Source organism: Bombina bombina, chromosome 4, assembly GCF_027579735.1.
Source record: "Bombina bombina isolate aBomBom1 chromosome 4, aBomBom1.pri, whole genome shotgun sequence".
NCBI classification, from domain to species: domain Eukaryota; kingdom Metazoa; phylum Chordata; class Amphibia; order Anura; family Bombinatoridae; genus Bombina; species Bombina bombina.
Genome location: NC_069502.1, coordinates 442296076 through 442318728, shown reverse-complemented (window position 1 = coordinate 442318728; position 22653 = coordinate 442296076). Strand labels below are relative to the sequence as shown.

The window sequence follows — 22653 nt, the reverse complement described above, 5'->3', positions numbered from 1 at the left end:
TGCACCTAATGTCGCCAAGTACCTCAAAGGAAAAAACAACTTATATTTGTTTCACATCCTCAGATATAGGATCCCAAATAAGGGAACCTGTTCCCCAAGCTTGTACAACCTTTTTAAAGGGACATGAAACCTAACATTTTTCTTTCATGGTTCAGACAGAGCATACAATTTTAAACAATGTACTTCTATTATTTAATTTGCATCCTTCTCTTGTTATCCTTTGCTGAAAGATTTATCTTGGCAAGCTCAGGAGCAGCAAAGACCCTGGGTTCTAGCTGCTGATTGGTGGCTGCAAATATACAGTTGTATGCAAAAGTTTAGGCACCCCTAACAATTTCCATGATTTTCATTTATAAATAGTTGGATGTTTGGATCAGCAATTTCATTTTGATCTATCAAATAACTGAAGGACACAGTAATATTTCAGTAGTAAAATAAGGTTTATTGGATTAACAGAAAATGTGCAATATGCATAAAAACACAATTAGACAGGTGCATAAATTTGGGCACCCCAGCAGAAATATTGCAATTATATTTAGTAGAGTCTCCTTTAGCAGAAATAACAGCCTCTAGACGCTTCCTATAGCCTGTAATGACTGTCTGGATTCTGGATGAAGGTATTTTGGACAAATCCTCCTTGCAAAACATCTCCAGTTCAGTTAGGTTTGATGGTTGCCTAACATGGACAGCCCGTTTCAAATCACCCCACAGATTTTCAATGATATTCAGGTCTGAGGACTGGGATTGCCATTCCAGAACATTGTACTTGAGCAGTGTTTTGGGTCATTGTCTTGTTGAAATATCCAGCTCTGGGGTAATTTCAACTTTGTGACTGATTCCTCATCATTATTCTCAAGTATCTGTTGCTATTGAGTGGAATCCATGCGACCCTCAACTTTAACAAGATTCCCAGTACCGGCACTGGCCACACAGTCCCACAGCATGATGGAACATCCACTAAATTTTACTGTGGCTAGCAAATGTTTGTCTTGGAACGCTGTGTTCTTTTGCCGCCATGCATAACGTCCCTTGTTATGACTAAATAACTCAATCTTTGTTTCATCAGTCGTCCACAGCACCTTTTTCCAAAATGAAGCTGGCTTGTCCAAATGTGCGCTTGCATACCTCAAGTGATTCTATTTGTGGTGTGTGTGCAGAAAAGGCTTCTTCCGTATCACTCTCCCATATGCTGAATTGTTGAACGATGCACAGTGACACTATCTGCAGTAAGATGATGTTGTAGGTCTTTGGAGGTGGTCTGTGAACTGTTTTTGACCATTCTCACCATCCTTTGCCTTTGCCTCTCCGATATTTTACTTCTGGCCTTAACAAGAACTGTGCCTGTGGTCTTCAATTTCCTCACTATGTTCCTCACAGTGGACACTGACAGCTTAAATCTCTTCGATAGCTTTTTGGAGCCTTCCCCTAAACCATAATGTTGAACAATCTTTGTTTTCAGGTCATTTGAGAGTTGTTTTGAGGCCCCCATGTTGCCACTCTTCAGAGGAGAGTCAAAGAGAACAACAACTTGCAATTGGCCACCTTAAATACCTTTTCTCATGATTGGATGCACCTGTCTATGAAGTTCAAGGCTTAATGGGCTCACTAAACCAATTGTGTGTTCCAATTATTCAGTGCTAGGTAGTTACAGGTATTCAAATCAACAAAATGACAAGGGTGCCCAAATTTATGCACCTGTCTAATTTCGTTTTGATGCATATTGCACATTTTCTGTTAATCCAATAAACCTTATTTCACTACTGAAATATTACTGTGTCCTTCAGTTATTTGCATAACTTTTGCATACGACTGTATGTAGATTGTCATTGGCTCACCCATGTGTTCAATTAGAAACCAGTAGTGAATTGCTGCTCTTTCAACAAATGATACTAAGAGAATGAAACAAATTAGATAATAGAAGTAAATTATAAAGTTGTTCAAAAATGTATTCTCTCTCTGAATCATGAAAGAAAAATGTTGGGTTTCATGTCCCTTTAACTTTTGTTTGCAGGCTAGCATGAACAAGCCTGTACTGCAGCAGAGATAGAGAGAGAAAAAGGAACCCCTCTAGCAAGAAACACTTATAGCACTCTAGAGTATAAATAGTTAATTAGAACAACTTCACACAATCAGTGTGATTAAACTACCTAAGCACCGGGGTGAGGGCTCAAATTTAAGTTAAAACATAACTTTTAATAAGGATTTAAAAATAAAATTAGGAAACACAACATTAAAGAGACAAATGGACAATCAATGTAGAAATAGGTATGAGCCTAAGTGTGTTTATTCAAAGTGAGAGCACAGATGGGGTACTGAGAGTGATAAGCTACCAAAGCAGTCTATAATAGTGATAATGCTTGTTGGTTACAGAAATAATATACATACACCACACAGTGAGGTGGGCAATGTTAGTGTTATAACAAAATTATCAGCCGGAGGTTAAATACATACTCTGAGGATTCACACAATGTGGTTTAAGGATATTGTAACAGAAGCGCTTGTGTAATGTGAGGGTATATTGCAGTGTCCTTACCAGCTTGATTTCTTTGAAATAGTATTCACAGCACCATGAATAAAATGAATCACTGCTTAAACTGTTAAACTTCCACACCTCTTTCTACACCTAAGCTAGGTTGGCGTTCTCCACCCTCTTTTTCATAGTATGGACACCACATTAAATCATTTTTCCCAGTGACTCACCATGCACATGTTTGCCTAAATCAACATTAAGAGAATATACAAATTGCCAATCTATGAGTTAAAACCTAATGCAAATATGAATTTTATTAATGCTTGGTATGCTGGGACTGTGTGTGTAGCCCTATGTAAAACATACCATACCTGGTGTTTCAAATACACTTTACAATATGGGTTTACAAAAAGGCACATGCAGATTTGTTAATACAATGTATTTATTTGATATTAATATTGTTTTTATGTTTTGTTTGACCGGCAAATTATGTGAATTTTATTTATGAATATATTTTCTAGTGTCAGAAATCCTCAGCTCTACAGACATCTCCACAAGGTCTGTGTTCCTGGTATGGGAGGCTTTAGTAGGTATGGACATTTCCTACAGAATCTCTGTGTTTGGATCCCAGCCAAACATGACAAATGAGAACTCTACCGCTGTACGCATTTATGATTTGACACCAGGGAATTTCTATACAATTCAGCTTTCAGGATATCAAGGAAATAATATATTGTATGGTTATGGAAGTGAGATTTCCTTGTATACAAGTAAGTAAAATGCTTAACAAACTTAACTTAGTGCAAACTTATTGTTAGCTTTTGCTGCTTTAAAGGGACACTAAACCCATATTTTTATTTAATGATTCAGATAGAGCATGCAATTTTAAGCAACTTTCTAATTTACTCTATATTATCATTTTATCTTCGTTCCCTTGCTGTCTTTATTTAAAATAGCAGGAATGTAAAGCTTAAGAGCCGGCCCATTTTTGGTTCAGAACCTGAATTATGCTTGCTTATTGGTTTGCTAAATGTAGCCACCAATAAGCAAGCGCTATCCAGGGTGCTGAACCTAAAATGGGCTGGCTCCTAAGCTTTAAATTCCTGCTTTTTAAATGAGATAACAAGAGAACGAAGAAAAATTTAGGGTAGGAGTAAATTAGAAAGTTGCTTATAATTGCATGCTCCATCTGAATCATGAAAGAATTTTTTTTGGGTTTAGTGTCCCTTTAATCAGTGGTTGATCTGTTACTATATTAATCTACAATTTGCTCCAATATTTTTTTAATAAAGAGACTTACAATTTTAGGGCATATCCCAGAACCCATCTATAAAATCCTTTTCAAACTTAATGTGAGCATGTTTTAAAGAATTTATTTTATAGTTACATATGTTTTGTTTCTGAAATATAAAATTGTTTTAAGCTAGATGGAGGCAATATATTTAATCTATATGTTTAGATAATCCTGCCCATTCACATGATACCATATGGATCAATGGCATATTTAGAATACGTTGCATGGACACTAAACATGGGACATACGTTTTAAAACTATTTAAAAAATATTTCATTATGCAGACTTTTTTAATTTTACGTAACATAATTTCTATTCAAACATTTATGTATTTGAATTTATTGAGTTGTTTTGTCACCTTTTTGACCATGTTTGTTGAAAACATTTTCTATAAATCCCACACACACACACAACTAAAACAACATTAAAGGTTATAATATAAGCTTTAATACTTTTACTTTTTTAATACAGAAAATTGAAAAAAATTATTTTTGTATTTTTTTTTTTATCTTCTTTCAATGCTATATGTGTTTTTACATAAAACTGTCTTTGTGAAGCAGTTCTTTCTTAACAAACTATTTTAAAGGCTGGAATGTACAGCATTTCATCTCTGCCATTTCCCATTTACTAGTGATGTTTTTACAGTTATAGAAAATATTAAATTGATTTAAATAAACGTTTGCTTATACGTAATTTCTCTTCATTTTATCCTAGGACCTGAGATGGTCAGAGATGTCCAACTTGGAAATGTATCTATCAACTCTTTTGACTTGAGCTGGCTGCCACCTGATGGTAACCACAGTTTTTATGAGATTGAGGTGTCAGGGGATTTAAATCAGATCCTGAACACAACATCAGAGTCACTGCACATTAAAAACCTGACACCAGGGAACAAATACACAATCAAGATTAGGACAGTTACTGGAAATAATGTGCAAGGAGATGCTCATGAAACCATTGCTTTTACCAGTAAGTATTAAAATAAAAATGAACATTGTAGGTATTACATGGAGTTAATGCATCATTTTCAACAACAATAAAAATCATCCAAAGATTTTTTTTTTCCGGGGGATGGGGGGGGGGGGGGGTTCAAAAAAATAAAATGCTTCAAACATATTCATTTCAATGGAAATATGTGTAGCAGGGGATAATTACTTGTTGACTCATTTATATTAAATCAGTAACAATTACGTTTAGATACAATGCTTAAAATGCAAATACCTGTGCTTCCAGTCCATTCTAAGTGATATAAGAGTGCATTAGAAATACATAGGTAGTTCTTGAATAAATGCTAAGCTATACAGAATTGTCCTTGGCAAACGTTATTTTTGTGTATACAAATAATACTTGGGTGGCGATGTTTAACAGAGTTCAAGTTTATTACTCTGTTTTTCATAAAATATGAAATCACATTTATTTAATTTCCCCCCAGCTACTTGCATGGATCACTACAGTTAGAAATGTATTTAGCTTCTTCTACAAAAGACCCGTCATCTAGCATGAGTCTACTTAACTATTTTTTTCCTTTTCCTGACATATTTTAAGTAAACTTATCATACTGTTTTTCATTGGCCTTTGTATTTATTTTTTTAGAAGGACTTTACCTGTGTGTTTAACCTCTTTTTAGAGGACAAAAACAAACTATTTAGGGTCAGTAATGCAAAAATGACTTATTTTACCTTAGAATATATTTCATAGCTCTAACTTCACTTTTAATCTTTAATTCATTTTTTTTAAATTCTTTTTTTAGCAGTTTCTCCTGTACAACAAACAAATCATACACACAAGAAAATAAAAAATAAAACCATGCACCTAAATGGGCTCAGGGCTTACATTTCAAAAACATAATAACTTTGCTCTTTGCTCGATTCCCCTTGTGGTTTTAAAAAAGATAAATCATTGTTCCCAATCTTATTCTGTTTCATGTCTCCCAGCACAAATATACAGGTGGCTCCTATGTCATCTACCAGTTTACCACCAGCTCACTTCCTTCTCTGAAATAAATAAACTCTCTGGAGTTGACCCTCTTTGCAGTCTCTCGTTTCCTGGTGTAGCTGCTTTCCATCTTTGACTACCATGAGACATAAAGGGACAGTCTACACCAATAAAAAGTTACTTCCCATTCCTCAGATTTGCACAACCAACATTGTTATATTAATTTACTTTACAACCTTTACAAATCTAAATTTCTGCCTGTTTCTAAGTCTCTGAAGGCCACCTCTTATCGTATGCAGTTTTTAATAGGGTTTCACATACAGACAGGGCTAGCTCATGAGTGCCATAACATTGTGCTCACTCCCATGGAGTTATTCATGAGCCATCACTAATTGTCTAAAATGCGAGTCTGTAAATAACCCTGAGAGGGGTCAGTCTGCAGAGGCTTAGATATATGGGATCCACCTGTGGGAAATGCAAGTTCTTATCTTATCCAGATCCAGGGAAATTCTACATTCAGTATAAATGTGACTTCAACATCTCTTACAATTAAAGACCTGACACCTGGGAATTATTACACATTCCTGGTCTCTGCTCTTGTTGATGCAAATAATGTACAGGGGAACAGCAAATTCATATCTACATATACAAGTAAGCATATATCAGTAAAGACAAAGAAAAACGTGTTTTTACTAGTGTATTAAATGTTTATTTTACTATATAGGGCTAGATTACAAGTGGAGTGCTAAATATTGCTTGTGTGCACGAGAGCACTCCATAGGCTACAAAGGGAGCCTTGTTCTGATGCCGTCAGCGAAGGCATCAGAACCTTGCGCTGACGTGTTACTGAAATATTACATATAAAATGTTAATGTTATTAAAAATGATTAAAGATACTGTAAAAATTCCAAATAATCCATAGAATATATATATTTTACAATATCTTTAATATTTTTTAATAATTCTTATTAATATTTTTTAATAGTTTATATGTAATATTTCAATAATGCGCTTACCCGACACCATGGTAGACCTATGTTGCAAAACACTAATGGCTAGATTACGAGTTTTGTCGATAAAGCTGTTTCTGCTCACCGCTCACCTACAAACAACGCTGGTATTACAGGTTTTTTAAAACCAGGCGTTAGCCCCAGAAAAGTGAGCGGAGAGCAAACTTTTGCTCAACATCTCACTGTAATACCAGCACAGCTTACGGTAGCGGTGAGCTGGCTAAACGCGCTTGTGCACGATTTCCCCATAGGAATCAATGGGGGAGAGCCGGCTGAAAAAAAAACTAACACCTGCAAAAAAGCAGCGTTCAGCTCCTAACGCAGCCCTATTGATTCCTGTGGGGAAACATATTTTATGTCTACACCTAACACCCTAACATGAACCCCGATTCTAAACACCCCTAATCTTACACTTATTAACCCCTAATCTGCTGCCCCCAACATCGCCGACACCTACATTATATTTATTAACCCCTAATCTGCTGCCCCCAACGTCGCCACCACTATAATAAAGTTATTAAACCTTAAACCTAAGTCTAACCCTAACCCTACCCCCCCTAACTTAAATATAATTTAAAAAAATCTAAATAAAATTACTACAATTAACTAAATTATTCCTATTTAAAACTAAATACTTACCTATAAAATAAACAATAAGCTAGCTACAATATAACTAATAGTTACATTGTAGCTAGCTTAGGGTTTATTTTTATTTTACAGGCAACTTTGTATTTATTTTAACTAGGTACAATAGTTATTAAATAGTTATTAACTATTTAATAGCTACCTAGTTAAAATAAAGACAAATTTACCTGTAAAATAAAACCTAACCTAAGTTACAATTACACCTAACACTACACTATAATTAAATTAATTACCTAAATTAAATTAAATTAATTACAATAAAATAAAATAAACTAAAGTACAAAAAAACAAACACTAAATTACAGAAAATAATAAAATAAGTTTTTTTAAACTAATTACACCTAATTTAATCCCCCTAATAAAATAACCCACCCCAAAAAATAAAAAAGCCCTACCCTATACTAAATTACAAATAGCCCTTAAAAGGGCCTTTTGCGGGGCATTGCCCCAAAGTAATCAGCTCTTTTACCTGTAAAAAAAAGTACAATACCCCCCCAACATTAAAACCCACCACCCACACACCCAACCCTACTCTAAAACCCACCCAATACCCCCTTAATAAAACCTAACACTAACCCCTTGAAGATCACCCTACCTTGAGAAGTCTTCACCCAACTGGGCCGAAGTCCTCAACGAAGCCGGGCGAAGTGGTCCTTTAGATGGGCAGAAGTCTTCATCAAAGCTGGGCAGAAAAGGTCCTCCAGACGGGCAGAAGTCTTCATCCAGACGGCATCTTCTATCTTCATCCATCCGGCGCGGAGCGGGTCCATCTTCAAGTCAACCGACGCGGAGCATCCTCTTCATCGACGTCTCCCGACGAATGAAGGTTCCTTTAAATGACGTCATCCAAGATGGCATCCCTTGAATTCCGATTGGCTGATAGAATTCTATAAGCCAATCGGAATTAAGGTTGGAAAAAATCCTATTGGCTGATGCAATCAGCAAATAGGATTGAAGTTCAATCCTATTGGCTGATCCAATCAGCCAATAGGATTGAGCTTGCATTCTATTGGCTGTTCTAATCAGCTTTGTTGAGGACTTCGGCCCGGTTGGGTGAAGACTTCTCAAGGTACGGTGATCTTCAAGGGGTTAGGGTTTTATTAAGGGAGGATTGGGTGGGTTTTAGAGTAGGGTTGGGTGTGTGGGTGGTGGGTTTTGTACTTTTTTTTTTTACAGGTAAAAGAGCTGATTACTTTGGGGCAATGCCCCGCAAAAAGCCCTTTTAAGGGCTGTTTGGAATTTAGTATAAGGGAAGGGCTTTTTTCTTTTGGGGGGGCTTTTTAATTTTATTAGGGGGATTAGATTAGGTGTAATTAGTTTAAAAAACTTGTAATTATTTTATTATTTTCTGTAATTTAGTGTTTTTTTTTGTACTTTATTTGATTTTATTGTAATTAATTTAATTTACTTTAGGTAATTATTTTAATTATAGTGTAGTATTATGTGTAAAATAGGTTTATTTTACAGGTAAATTTGTCTTTATTTTAACTAGGTAGCTATTAAATAGTTAATAACTATTTAATAACTATTGTACCTAGTTAAAATAAATACAAAGTTGCCTGTAAAATAAAAATAAACCCTGAGATAGCTACAATGTAACTCTTAGTTATATTGTAGCTAGCTTAGGGTTTATTTTATAGGTAAGTATTCAGTTTTAAATAGGAATAATTTAGTTAATTTTAGTAATTTTATTTAGATTTTTTAAAATAATATTTAAGTTAGGGGGTGTTAAATTTAGACTTAGGTTTAGGGGTTAATAACTTTATTATAGTGGTGGAGACGTTGGGGGTGGCAGATTAGGGGTTAATAAGTGTAGGTAGGTTGCGGCAACATTGGGGGTGGCAGAGTAGGGGTTAATAAATATATTGTAGGTGTCGGCAATGTTAGGGGCAGCAGATTAGGGGTTCATAGGTATAATGTAGGTGGCGGTGGTGGCGGAGGCGGCAGATTAGGGGTTAATAAGTGTAAGATTAGGGGTGTTTAGACTCAGGGTTCATGTTAGGGTGTTAGGTGTAGACATAAAATGTATTTCCCCATAGGAATCAATGGGGCTGTGTTAGGTACTGAACGCTGGTATTACAGTGAGATGTGGAGCTAAATTTTGCTCTCCGCTCACTTTTCTGCGGCTAATGCCGGGTTGGAAAAAACCTATAATACCAGCGTTGTTTGTAGGTGAGCGGTGACTGAAAACTGCTCGTTAGCACCGCACAGCTTTACCGACAAAACACGGAATCTAGCCGTTAGTTTTTTTTTCTTAAACTTCAATCATATTTGGTATGTTTTATTTTACTCACCTATATAATATTATACTGCCCACCTATTTTGTTTTCAGAACCTGCAGAAGTCAAGAACCTGATCACATTAAACATCACCACCAGATCTGTGTCTTTGAGTTGGCAACCACCTGAGGGAAACACAAGTTCTTATGTGATTCAAATCAAAGGAAACTCAACATTTAATAAAACTGTGGCTTCAACTTATGTAACAGTTACAGATCTGACACCTGGGAATTATTACATATTCCTGGTCTCTGCCCTTGTTGGAGAAGAGCAAGGGAAGTTTAGTGATGTATCTGCTTATACAAGTGAGTGCAAGTAATTTAACTTTTTTTTTTTTATATTATTTGTTTTTTATTTTCATGTTCATTATTTTTTATAAAATAGTTAGAATAAGGTTGGTTATGGCAGAAAATGAGTTCAATTTCCCAATCATAGAATGTTACAAGAGAAGAAAGGGTTTTAAAATATGTGATACCAAATTTTCATTTTATTAAAAAGTTTTCAATTGACAAGCTTCATTCATAACTAGTTGTTGAACTGCAATAGTTATTGCAAAATACATTCTACATTAATTTAAGTCATCTCTGTTACACTTCTCTTTTAGAGCCTGGAGTAGTCACGGACCTGTCTGTGCTCAGCATCACCAACAAATCTGTGTCTTTGAGCTGGAAGTCACCTGAGGGAAACTCAAGTTCGTATAGGATCCAAACCCTAGGAAATCCAACATTTAATATGACTGTGAATTCAACCTATGCTATAGTTGAAGGTCTTATACCTGGGAATTTTTATACATTCCTGGTCTCTGCCCTTATTGATGACGCTAATGTACAGCAGGGTGAGAGAAGTAGCATATCTTCCTATACGGGTGAGTTTCTTTATACAAAGACAATAACATATTTTAATAAATGATACTTGATATGCTTAAAGATCCTTTGTTAAAGAGTAATCATAGGTGATCCCAGGAGTGTGCACGTGTCTTTAGCCATCGGCAGCAGTATTTGCAACTATGTTTATAGCAATGTTATACAAAATTGCAAATACAGCTGCCAGATAATGCTACAGACACTCTATGAGTTTGCAACTATATATATAACATTGTTTTAAGCATTTTTGCCTGATGGCTATGGACACATGCACGCTCCTAAACTCACCTATGATTACTCTTTAACAAAGGATACCAGTAGAATTAAGCAAAATTGATAATAAAAGTAAATAGGAAAGTTGTTTAAAATTGTTTGCTCTGTCGGAATCATGAAAGTTTAATTTTGGCTTTACTGTCCCTTTAAGTGATAAATAACAAGTGAGAAAAGTAAATATAGGAAGTGAGGATTATGAAGTATAAAATGTGTTTGGTGTTTTTGATTTCTTAAAACATTGCACATTTACTAAATGCTTAAATTCAGCAGGTCAACTGTGTTCAATATATAGTGAAGGGCATCAATATAATCATTTATAGAATTATTTAATTCTTTTTTTTTTTTCTTCAGAACTTGGTGAAGTAAATAATATGATCACATTCAATATCTCAACCAGTTCTGTGTCTCTAAGCTGGGACGCACCTGAGGGAAATGCAAGCTCTTACCTGATTCAAATAGATAATTCTTCTTTCACTGAGATTGTGACTTCAACTTCTGTCACAATTAAAAACTTGACTCCTGGGAACTATTACACATTCATGGTCACTTCACTTTCTGGAGAAAATATTTTACAGGGGGGAAGAAATAACATATCTGCATATACAAGTGAGTATTATTAGATCAGGGTTAACTAGCCTAAGTCTTGATAGCCACTATTAGTCCCTCCAGTGCTTTTTATTTGACCTGCCCCACGCTTTCATGGATTCTATATTTGTCAATTGTGCATGGAAATACTTAAGCTGCAGATAAATATCACTGACTGTGTACAACATATTAAATTATATTAAATAATTTTTCTCCTCTACCTCTTCTTTTCCCCATTTATCCTCATACCCCTGTAACTTTCCAATACAGCAAAGCTATGATCATATATTATGGTTGTCACTAGAATGCTGTGTGTTGTTGCTCCGCTTTTCCTCTACTTTAGGAGCTGTACAAAATATTGCCAAAAAAGCTACAAGGCCCCTGAGACCTCCCACTGCAAATACTATTAACTGTTATAACAAGTGGGAGACTCAGCATAATTTAACCTTAACAACTAGGATTCCCTTGCCTCCCTATGCAAGTTAATCCTAACTGTAACCACCCCATGACAATTAACCCTCACTGTAACCCAAATACCAATTAACCTTAACCATGAGACACAATTAATTAAGCCTAAGCCTAATTAATTAAGCCAAACTGGACTCCCCAGAGTAATTTAAAATACCGTGGGCCAGATAATAAACAGAGCGACATTAAAAGCTCCCATTCAAGTGATAACTTCGCTAGAAATAAGTTTTTTTGTGGGCGTCAGGTAGCGCTCATATTACAAGTTGTTTCCGTGCTAACCCAATGCGCTTAAAAAGCCGAAGTTAGACTATGGTGCGCACGTTAAAGTATTCCCTGACGAAGTCAATGGAGCAAACAAAGTGGAAAAAAACACCTTAGTTGCTCGCAAACACGATATATAACACGGTATATTCTCAAGTGCGCTAACCCAACATGAACATATGAATATTTCACATTCCAGTGTTTATCACATAGCAAATATATCTGATGGTGTTTTGGCACAATATATAAATAACAAACAAATACAGGAGGAATTGGGAGCCCTGTTCCCGTGGGAACTTACAATCTAAATGGGTAGGAGGGTGAGAAACAGGAGGTGGGGACTGCAAAGGTGGGAATGATGTTAGTGTGAAGTTAGATGAGGGCAACTATTAGGCAAGTGGAATTCATTAGTTACTGATTTGGTTATAGGCTTCCCTGAACAAGAAGGTCTTTAGGGAGCGTTTAAAGGAGGAGAGGTTGGGGGAAAGTCTGACAGCACGGGGAAGTGCGTTCCAGAGGGTTGGTGCCGCACGAGAGAAGTCCTGTAGTCTATCATGAGAGGAGGTGATGGTAGAAGAGGCAAGGAGTAGATCGTTGTTGGATCTTAGTGTACGGGCTGGAGTATATTTGTTGATGAGTGAGGACAGGTATGGGGGGGCTGTATTGGTAAGGGCTTTGTAGGTCAAAGTGAGAATTTTGAATTTAATTCTGCTGTGAATGGGGAGCCAGTGAAGGGACTCACAGAGGGGTGCGGCAGATACAGAGCGTCGGGAGAGGTGGATTAGCCTAGCAGAGGCATTTAGGATGGATTGAAGGGGGGAGAGGAGGGAGAGAGGAAGGCCAGTTAGTAGGTTGTTACAGTAGTCAAGCCGGGAAATTACTAGGGAATGGATTAGATGTTTAGTAGTTTCAGCACTCAGAAAAGGGCGGATTTTGGAGATATTGCGTAGGTGGTTGCGACAGGATGAAGAGAGCGATTGGATGTGGGGTATGAAGGACAGATTGGAGTCGAGTGTAACTCCAAGGCAGCGGACTTGGGGTGATGGGGAGATAGTGGTGTCACCGACAGTGATCATAAAGTTAGAAACTGAAGTAGAATTAGTTGGGGGGATTAGAAGAAGCTCAGTCTTGGACATGTTGATTTTTAGGTGGTGAGAGGCCATCCAGGAAGAAATGCCAGATAAGCAGCTGCTGATGTGGGAAAGGACAGATGGAGAGAGTGCAGGGGTGGATAGGTAGATCTGAGTATCATCAGAATAGAGGTGATAGTTGAAGCCATAGCTACTAATAAGTTTACCCAGTGAGGAAGTATAAATAGAGAAGAGTAGAGGGCCTAGAACAGAGCCTTGAGGTACTCCAACAGACAGAGGCAGTGGAGAGGATGAGTCACCAGCAAATGAGACAGAAAAGGACCTATTAGAGAGATAAGAGTGGATCCAGGAGAGGGCAATGTCACAGATCCCAAGGGAGCTGAGAGTCCGTAAGAGGAGGGGATGGTCAACAGTGTCAAAGGCAGCAGACAGGTCAAGTAAGATAAGTATAGAATAGTGGCCATTGTTTTTAGCAGAAAGAAGATCGTTAGTAACCTTGGTGAGGGCAGTCTCAATTGAGTGTTGGGGACGGAAGCCAGATTGCAGGGGGTCAAGCAATGAGTTGGAGGATAGGAAGTGTGTTAGGCGATCGAAAACTAGTTTTTCCAGGACTTTAGAAGCTAGCGGAAGTAGTGATATGGGGTGGTAGTTTGCCGAAGAATTGGGGTTGAGGGAGGGTTTTTTGAGGATGGGGGTGACCTTTGCATGTTTGAAGGATGATGGAAATTAACCAGTAGTAAGGGATCGTTTGAATATGTGAGTAAGAGCTGGGGTGAGGGTAGAGGACAGAGAGGGTATTAGATGTGAAGGGATAGGGTCAAGGGGGCATGTGTGAGGTGTGAGGAAGATATTAGGGAACTCACTTCATTCTCAGTGGTTGGGGGGAAGGTACTGAGAGTGTTGGAGGGGGTGACCGGGGGTGCAGATGAAAGTTTGCAGTCTTGTGGTGGGATGTTGCTTCTGATGGTAAGTGTTTTGTATAAAAAGTAATCTGCCAAGTCTTGAGCACTAAAGTCAGATGAGGGGGTGGTGCAGGTGGATAGAGGAGAGTGTTGAAAGTGGAGAAGAGACGTTTAGGGTTTGATGAGTGAGAAGATATGAGAGAAGAGAAGTAGTTTTGCTTGGCTAAGTGAAGGGCAGAGGAGTAAGAATAAAGAATGAACTTATAGTGTAAGAAATCGTGTTCAGAGCGGGATTTCCTCCAGGCACGTTCAGCAGCACGGGAGCATTTTTGTAGATAGCGTGTTTGCTGAGAGTGCCAGGGCTGGAGCTGACGACGGGGGTTTTTGCGTATTTGTGGAGGAGCACGGGTGTCGAGTGCAGAGGAAAGAGTATTGTTATAGTGGTTTGTAGCAAGGTCAGGGCAGGATACCGTGGAAGTGTGGGGAAGGCGTTTTTGAATAAGGTTAGAAAGTTGGAGAGGATCCACAGTGTGCAGATTTCTACAGGTGTGGAGGCAGGGGGTAGAAATAGGTTTAGCCTGTACATTGAGATTATAGGTGAGAAGATGGTGGTCTGAGATGGGAAATGGGCATGTGTATATATGTATCTCTATGTTAAAAACCTTTGTATGCCTTTTTTCCCAACACCTAAGACCTTATCTGTGAGCCCTTATAACTATTTTGTGCAATTTTTTTTAAATAATTTTTATTAGACAGTGTTATTATGAGTGTAACTGTACTTTGTAATATATTTTTTATGTGTTTTGTGACACCTTTTTGTTTTGCGAAACAGTTAACCAGAGCTCTGAGGCTGCGCAATCCCAACGAGAATTAAAGAGATATTAAACCCAAATGCAGAGCATGCAATTTTAAGCAACTTTCTAATTTATTATCAATTTGTCTTCATTTTCTTGGTATCTTAATTTTAAAAAGCAGGAATGTAAGGTTAGGAGCCGGCCCATTTTTTGTTCAGCACCCTGGGTAGCGCTTGCTGATTGATGGCTACATTGGAATCTTTATTTAAAAAGAAGGAATGTAAGTTTAGGAGAGCTTACATTCCTACTTTTCAAAATAAAGATTCCAAAAGAACTAAGACAAATTGATAATACGAGTAAATTAGAAAGTTGCTTAAAATAGCATGCTCTATCTAAATTATGAAATAAAAAATGTGGGTTTCATATCTCTTTTACTTCAATTGCGCTCAACCGATCGAGTTTACTTTCAACTTGTAATACAGACGAAAAACCTGATTCACGCAAACACCCATGATAAACCCCTTTTCGCTTGTGCGTAACTGTAAGCGCTCCACAAGTAATCTGGCCTTATATAGGGCGTATTTACATAATACGAAACCTTATTTTACTAGTGTGTACAAAATATATCTGTTTTGATCAGCCAATAGAATGCGAGCTCAATCTGTGTAACATATCTCAGCCTAATGTCACTATCCCTTTAAGAAATCCTTCTCTGACTGCTGCATTTGGGCAGTATTCACATTCAGCTTGCCTGCCTGCCTGATTAATCATTCATGCACCTGATTACCTCAGCCTCTTTTTAAGCCTTCTCAGGTCTAATGTGCCTGGCATTAACATTGAAGTTGTGATCCTGAACAACAGAGGTCTGTAACTGTTTCCTGCATGAACTTAGCAACTATTCCAAGATACAGCATTTTCTATTACCTATGCAAAATATCATCAAACCGCAAGTATCAAAAATATCTCCATTCTGTTTCCTGGACACAGCTACTTAACAATCTCTGAACTTTATTATAAATCAAGCATACTTTTGGTTATCATCACTCTCTAATTACAAACAGCATCTTACTCAGAACTTTATAACTATTTCTCTGCTACAAGTTGTCATTGCTGAAATATCCTGCTGCAAATATGTTAACATATTCTGAACTCTGCATCTATGTGTTCAATTAAAAGCTTTCCTGTGATTCTCCAATATATGTTCAAACAGTAATTGATGCCTTAAACTTAACTTTCACCTGTGCTGCTCTGCTAATTACTGACATACAGCTCTTTATAATAATATGTACTGTGAACCTGCAACAAACCAAGTTTGCATCTAAATGCACAAACAGTAATTAATGCCTAAACTTGCAGCTTGTCTAAGTACCTGTGCAGCTGTGCTTTAACTCTGACATACAGCTTTATATAATATTATGTACTGTGAACCTGCAACAATACTTAGTTTGCATCTAAGTGTCAATCTTATACCAGATTACTTTGAAGCCTGAACATTCCACATTGCTATATTTTTCTCTCATTGAATCCTGCAGTTACTTCTATTAACTAACTATAAGTCACAGTGAACTCAGAATATATTGTATACAAATGTTGCACTCTCCATTTATTCTACAATAACTTCTAGCAACTATGAATCACAGAATATCATCTATCCACGTCCAGGATACTCTTCCCCGGGTCAGGGGTCAGTGTCTTCAAATCCCTACCACTGCCCCGAGGGTCTGTGTCCTGAGCGCATGTACACCGGATCATTACAGAATGTTAATGCCTAAAAAAGGGATCCGCAGTGGTAGTGGATGCACCGACCCTCAAAGGAAAATAAAAAATTACAACATAACTCAGACCCAAGCAATCCCTAAAGGAAAAACAGAAGATTTTCAAACTTTAAAAAATTTAAAGACACAGTACTCCCATTCTAGACAATCCTCTACTCATGTTCGTGGTTACCATTTTGGTGAAACTGATCCTGAATCTGACTATGAAAATGAAGAGGATTTAACCATAGCTTCAGCAGAAAAAATTCAGATCTTTAAAGATTTAAAGAAACAGAACCACTTTTCTAGAATTTCATCTGTTCCTCATGTTCGTGATTTCCATTTTGGTGAAACTGATTCTGAATCTGACTATGAAAATGAAGAGAATGTATCCATCGATTCAGCAGAAAAATTTCAGATCTTTAAAGATTTAAAGTGACAGATTCAAAGTTGTCCTCACAGGATTGAGTATCAGGAATTCCTGTACAGGAAACTGGTGTAGTAGAAAATGTAGGTTGGTGCAAAGTATCTCCCAAGGGAAACAATTTCTTAGATGTAGAAACAGATGAATTTTGAGAAGGGGAAGTGTACTGAAATTTGCCACAGACTCAGACAAAATCTCAATCTATTGTTTATAATGACATGCTTGGTTGTTATATTTATGAAACAGACAGCTCCCATCAAGAAACCTCTCATGAAAATACTGATCTTCCTAATTCTGATACTCCCAGGGATTCGTTGGATTGGACAGATTCAGAGCTGCAAGAAAAGACATCTGGTTTACAGACTGCTGTTTGGAGAAAAGGTCCCCTCAACTACCATGCTGATTTATCACTTCAGAATTATGCATCCAGTGATGAAGAGGATTTCTGTTCTCAACCTTACTACAAGCCACAATGGCAGCAACCTAAGAAGCCTCATACTGGGAAGAAATCTAAGCTCTCTAAGAAGAAGAAGAAGAAAATCCTTCTGCCCACAGAAAATCAGAAATGCAAAGAGGAAACTCAGCCTGAATCTCCTGTTTTAGTTTCTGTTGTACCAGACCCTCTCTTGCCTCATGACACTGTCAACACTGAGCTGGATGATGTCTATAGTCACTATCAGTCTGTTCTTAAAGCATCTAATGGTATCTCTTCTCAGACTCTACAAAAAATACAAACACTGTTTCCAACTATTGATTTCTCGTATCCCTCTCATGATGCCTCATTGCCTGTAAACCCTGTGCTAGAAGCAAAAGATAATTTTGTTCCAGATATACAGCCTTTAAGTTTACCAGAGATAATCCCTGGAGAATTTAGCTCTGATATTCAAACTCAAATAATTATACTACTAAACCTGACATCAAGGTGGACTCTCCTGTTTTTGACCCTGGTATGGGTATTCCTTTGTTTAACCCAGAAATGGGTGTAATAATACTTGATCCTGAAGATAGCCATGCCCTCTACTCAGAAGCGAGTATGGTTCTTGGCTCTAAAGTGGGTCTTGTTAATTCTTCGTTTATGAACCCTGAAGAAAGCCTTGCCCTCTGCTCAGAAGAGAGTATGGTTCCTGGCTCTAAAGTGGGTTCTTTTTCTTTCTCTATAGTTGAACATTGCCCTGGCATGGGCATTCCTTCACCTGATCCTACTGAGGATATTCCTGAACCTTGCCCAGATGTGGGTACTTCTGAACATTGCCCTGGCATGGGCATTCCTTCACCTGATCCTACTGAGGATATTCCTGAACCTTGCCCAGATGTGGGTACTTCTGAACATTGCCCTGGCATGGGCATTCCTTCACCTGATCCTACTGAGGATATGACTGAACCTTGCCCAGATGTGGGTATTCCTGAACCTTGCCCTGGTGTGGACATTCATATACCTATTCTTAGTGAGAACACTTTTGATTCTGAATCCAGTAAGGAGACATTTCATTTTGAATTAGAAGATGGCAAGAACTGGACAAATCTTGCACTCTACACTCCTATCTCCTATTTTGAAGAAAGCCCTGCTATTGCGTTAGAAGTGGCTATAGCTTTTTCTTTTGGAGTATATCTAATCCTCAGCCAAGAGGTTAATTCTGAGGATACTCAAATCTCTGACCCAAAGGTGGTTAATCTGGTTATCAATCCAGAATGCTGCATCTCTATTTCTGAAGCTGAGGAAAGCCTATTCATATCTCTAGGACTGGCTGCCTTTTCATTGGCTATGTACATGGTCATCTATCATGAAGAACATCCACCTGTCTACCCTCAGGATGATTCTGTGGTAGGAAGCTCATTGTATGTTACGTTCATGCATTCTCACGATGACTACAAAAAAGTTGACTTCAAGTTTTGCTCTCATCATTGTCAAGATCTTTTGATACCTGAATTACATGGCCTTTACTTAGTCATTCAACTTTTTCAAGAGATCTCCAACCCTCCTTTCTTGATTTCCGATTGGACTCACTACCTCCATACACCTACTACCGATTCTCCATATCAATTTTGTTCTCTCTCCTTTTGGATTGTATTGGGCGCCCGGAGGTCGCCTTTAAGGAGGGGAATCTGTAACATATCTCAGCCTAATGTCACTATCCCTTTAAGAAATCCTTCTCTGACTGCTGCATTTGGGCAGTATTCACATTCAGCTTGCCTGCCTGCCTGATTAATCATTCATGCACCTGATTACCTCAGCCTCTTTTTAAGCCTTCTCAGGTCTAATGTGCCTGGCATTAACATTGAAGTTGTGATCCTGAACAACAGAGGTCTGTGACTGTTTCCTGCATGAACTTAGCATCTATGTGTTCAATTAAAAGCTTTCCTGTGATTCTCCAATATATGTTCAAACAGTAATTGATGCCTTAAACTTAACTTTCACCTGTGCTGCTCTGCTAATTACTGACATACAGCTCTTTATAATAATATGTACTGTGAACCTGCAACAAACCAAGTTTGCATCTAAATGCACAAACAGTAATTAATGCCTTAACTTGCAGCTTGTCTAAGTACCTGTGCAGCTGTGCTTTAACTCTGACATACAGCTTTATATAATATTATGTACTGTGAACCTGCAACAATACTTAGTTTGCATCTAAGTGTCAATCTTATACCAGATTACTCTGAAGCCTGAACATTCCACATTGCTATATTTTTCTCTCATTGAATCCTGCAGTTACTTCTATTAACTAACTATAAGTCACAGTGAACTCAGAATATATTGTATACAAATGTTGCACTCTCCATTTATTCTACAATAACTTCTAGCAACTATGAATCACAGAATATCATCTATCCACGTCCAAGATACTCTTCCCCGGGTCAGGGGTCGGTGTCTTCAAATCCCTACCACTGCCCCGAGGGTCTGTGTCCTGAGCGCATGTACACCGGATCATGACAATCTGATTGGCTGATTGGATCAGCCAATCGGATTGAACTTGAATCTGATTGGTTGATTCAATCAGCCAATCAGATTTTTCCTACCTTAATTCCGATTGGGTGATAGAATCCTATCAGCCAATCGGAATTGAAGGGACGCCATCTTGGATGACGTCCCTTAAAGGAGCCTTCATTCGTCGGTAGTCCGTCGGTAAAGAAGGATGTTCCGCATCGGCGGGATGAAGATTCAAGACCCGGCTTGGAAGATGACATCGCCCGTATAGAAGACTTCTTCAGCGCCTCTTGGAAGATGACATCGCCCGGATGGAAGACTTTTTCAGCGCCGCTTGGAGGATCACTTCATCGGATGGAAGATTTCTTCAGCGCCGCTTGGAGGATCACTTCTGCCGGTCCGGGTCTCATCTTCAGTTCCATCGGTGGCTCGGCTGAGTGAAGACGACTAAAGGTAGGATGATCTTCAGGGGATTAGTGTTAGGTTATTTTAAGGGGGGTTTGGGTTAGATCAGGGGTATGTGGGTGGTGGGTTTTAATGTTGGGGGGGGGGTTGTATTTTTCTTTTACAGGCAAAAGAGCTGAATTCTTTGGGGCATGCCCCACAAATGGCCCTTTTAAGGGCTGGTAAGGTAAAAGAGCTTTGAACTTTTTAAATTTAGAATAGGGTAGGGCATTTTTTTTTATTTTGGGGGGGTTTGTTATTTTATTAGGGGGCTTAGATTAGGTGTAAGTAGCTTAAAATTGTTGTAATATTTTTAAAATGTTTGTAACCTATTTTTTTTATTTTTTGTAACTTAGCTTTTTTATTTTTTGTACTTTAGTTAGTTTATGTAATTGTATTTAATTATTATTTATATTGTAGCTATCTTAGGGTTTATTTTACAGGTAAGTATTTAGTTTTAAATAGGAATAATTTATTTAATGATAGTGTAGTGTTAGGTGTAATTGTAACTTAGGTTAGTTTTTATTTTACAGGTACATTTCTCTTTATTTTAGCTAGGTAAGCTATTAAATAGTTAACTATTTAATAGCTATTGTACCTAGTTAAAATAAATTGAAAGATGCCTGTAAAATAAATATAAATCCTAAGATAGCTACAATATAATTATTATTTATATTGTAGCTATATTAGGGTTTATTTTAAAGGTAAGTATTTAGTTTTAAATAGGATTAATTTAGTTCATAATAGAAATATTATTTAGATTTATTTAATTAATAAAAAGTTAGGGGGGTGTTAGGGTAAGTGTTAGACTTAGGTTTAGGGGTTAATAAATTTATTACAGTGGCGGCGGTGTATTGGGGGGCAGGATAGGGGTTAATAAGTTTATTATAGGTGGCGAAGGTGTAGGGGGGGCAGATTAGGGGTTGCGGCAGGGTCAGGGAGTGGCGGTTTAGGGGTTAATACATTTATTATAGTTGCGGTGGGCTCCGGGAGCGGCGGTTTAGGGGTTAATATGTATAGAGTAGCTTGCGGTGGGCTCCGGGAGCGGCGGTTTAGGGGGTAATAACTTTATTTAGTTGCGGCGGTGTAGGGGGCACAGATTAGTGGTGTTTAGACTCGGGGTACATGTTAGGGTCTTAGGTGCAGACATCTCCCATAGAAATCAATGGGATGTCTGTCAGCAGCGAACTTGTACTTTTGCTATGGTCAGACTCCCATTGATTCCTATGGGATCCGCCGCCTCCAGGGTGGCGGATTGAAAACCAGGTACGCTGGGCCGTAAAAGTGCAGAGCGTACCTGCTAGTTTTTTGATAACTAGCAAAAGTAGTCAGATTGTGCCGCACTTGTGTGCGGAACATCTGGAGTGACGTAAGAATCGATCTGTGTCGGACTGAGTCCGGCGGAACGAAGTTTATGTCACAAAATTCTACTTTTGCCGGTCTCTAGCCTTTGATAACTAAGGCGAATCAGCCTCGCCACAAATACGCTGCGGAATTCCAGCGTATTTGAGGTTGACGGCTTGATAACTAGGCCTCAATGTTTCCACCCTTGTCTGAGGAATTTATACAATGTCTCTGTTGTTTTTTCAAATTCTGTAATGCCCTATGCTGTAATGCATTTAAATTATCATGATGAAATCTAACTTTTCTATTAAAACCAAATTGTTGTTTTTTGTTTTTTTTATTATTTTAACAAATAAAAAACACCAATGGATTTTGAACTTTTCTGCTTCAAAGTTTAACACCATAAATATTTTACAAGAATGACAAGAATATAATTTATGTTCTTTGCTTCATGTCTAGAACCTGGAGTGGTCAAGAACCTTGTTGTATTTAACATCACCACCAAATCTGTGTCTCTGAGCTGGGAACCACCTGAAGGAAACTCAAGTTCTTTTCTGTCCCAAATCCAAGGAAATGCAATTTATAATAAAACTGTGATTTCTTCTTCTGTTACAATTGAAGACTTGACTCCAGGGAATTATTACACATTTCTCATCTCTGCCCTTGTTGGTGAAGATAACATACAAGGGGGGAGCAGTTATATCTCTACCTACACAAGTAAGTAGCTTTAGGAAGATACAAGATGATTGTTTATAAAACTTGCTGGTTTTAAAGGAAATTTTAAGAAAAGAGTAACTTATATTGCTAGTTCATTTTACGTTTATTTTAAGTAGGTAAACAGAAGATCTAACAGATTAATACTAAATGTTTTCACCACTGCTAAAGTAAATG

General features: G+C 37.7%; 1 protein-coding gene across 1 annotated transcript in view; it reads left to right on the top strand.

The window, feature by feature from the left end:
* Nucleotides 1-22653, top strand: part of LOC128656400 (titin-like) — a 491015-nt gene that overhangs the window by 123056 nt on the left and 345306 nt on the right. The window contains exons 24-29 of the mRNA XM_053710280.1: nt 2992-3240; nt 4479-4733; nt 9687-9938; nt 10238-10498; nt 11121-11375; nt 22222-22479. Coding sequence (XP_053566255.1) covers nt 2992-3240; nt 4479-4733; nt 9687-9938; nt 10238-10498; nt 11121-11375; nt 22222-22479 — 1530 coding nt within the window. The remainder of the gene's footprint in view (nt 1-2991; nt 3241-4478; nt 4734-9686; nt 9939-10237; nt 10499-11120; nt 11376-22221; nt 22480-22653) is intronic.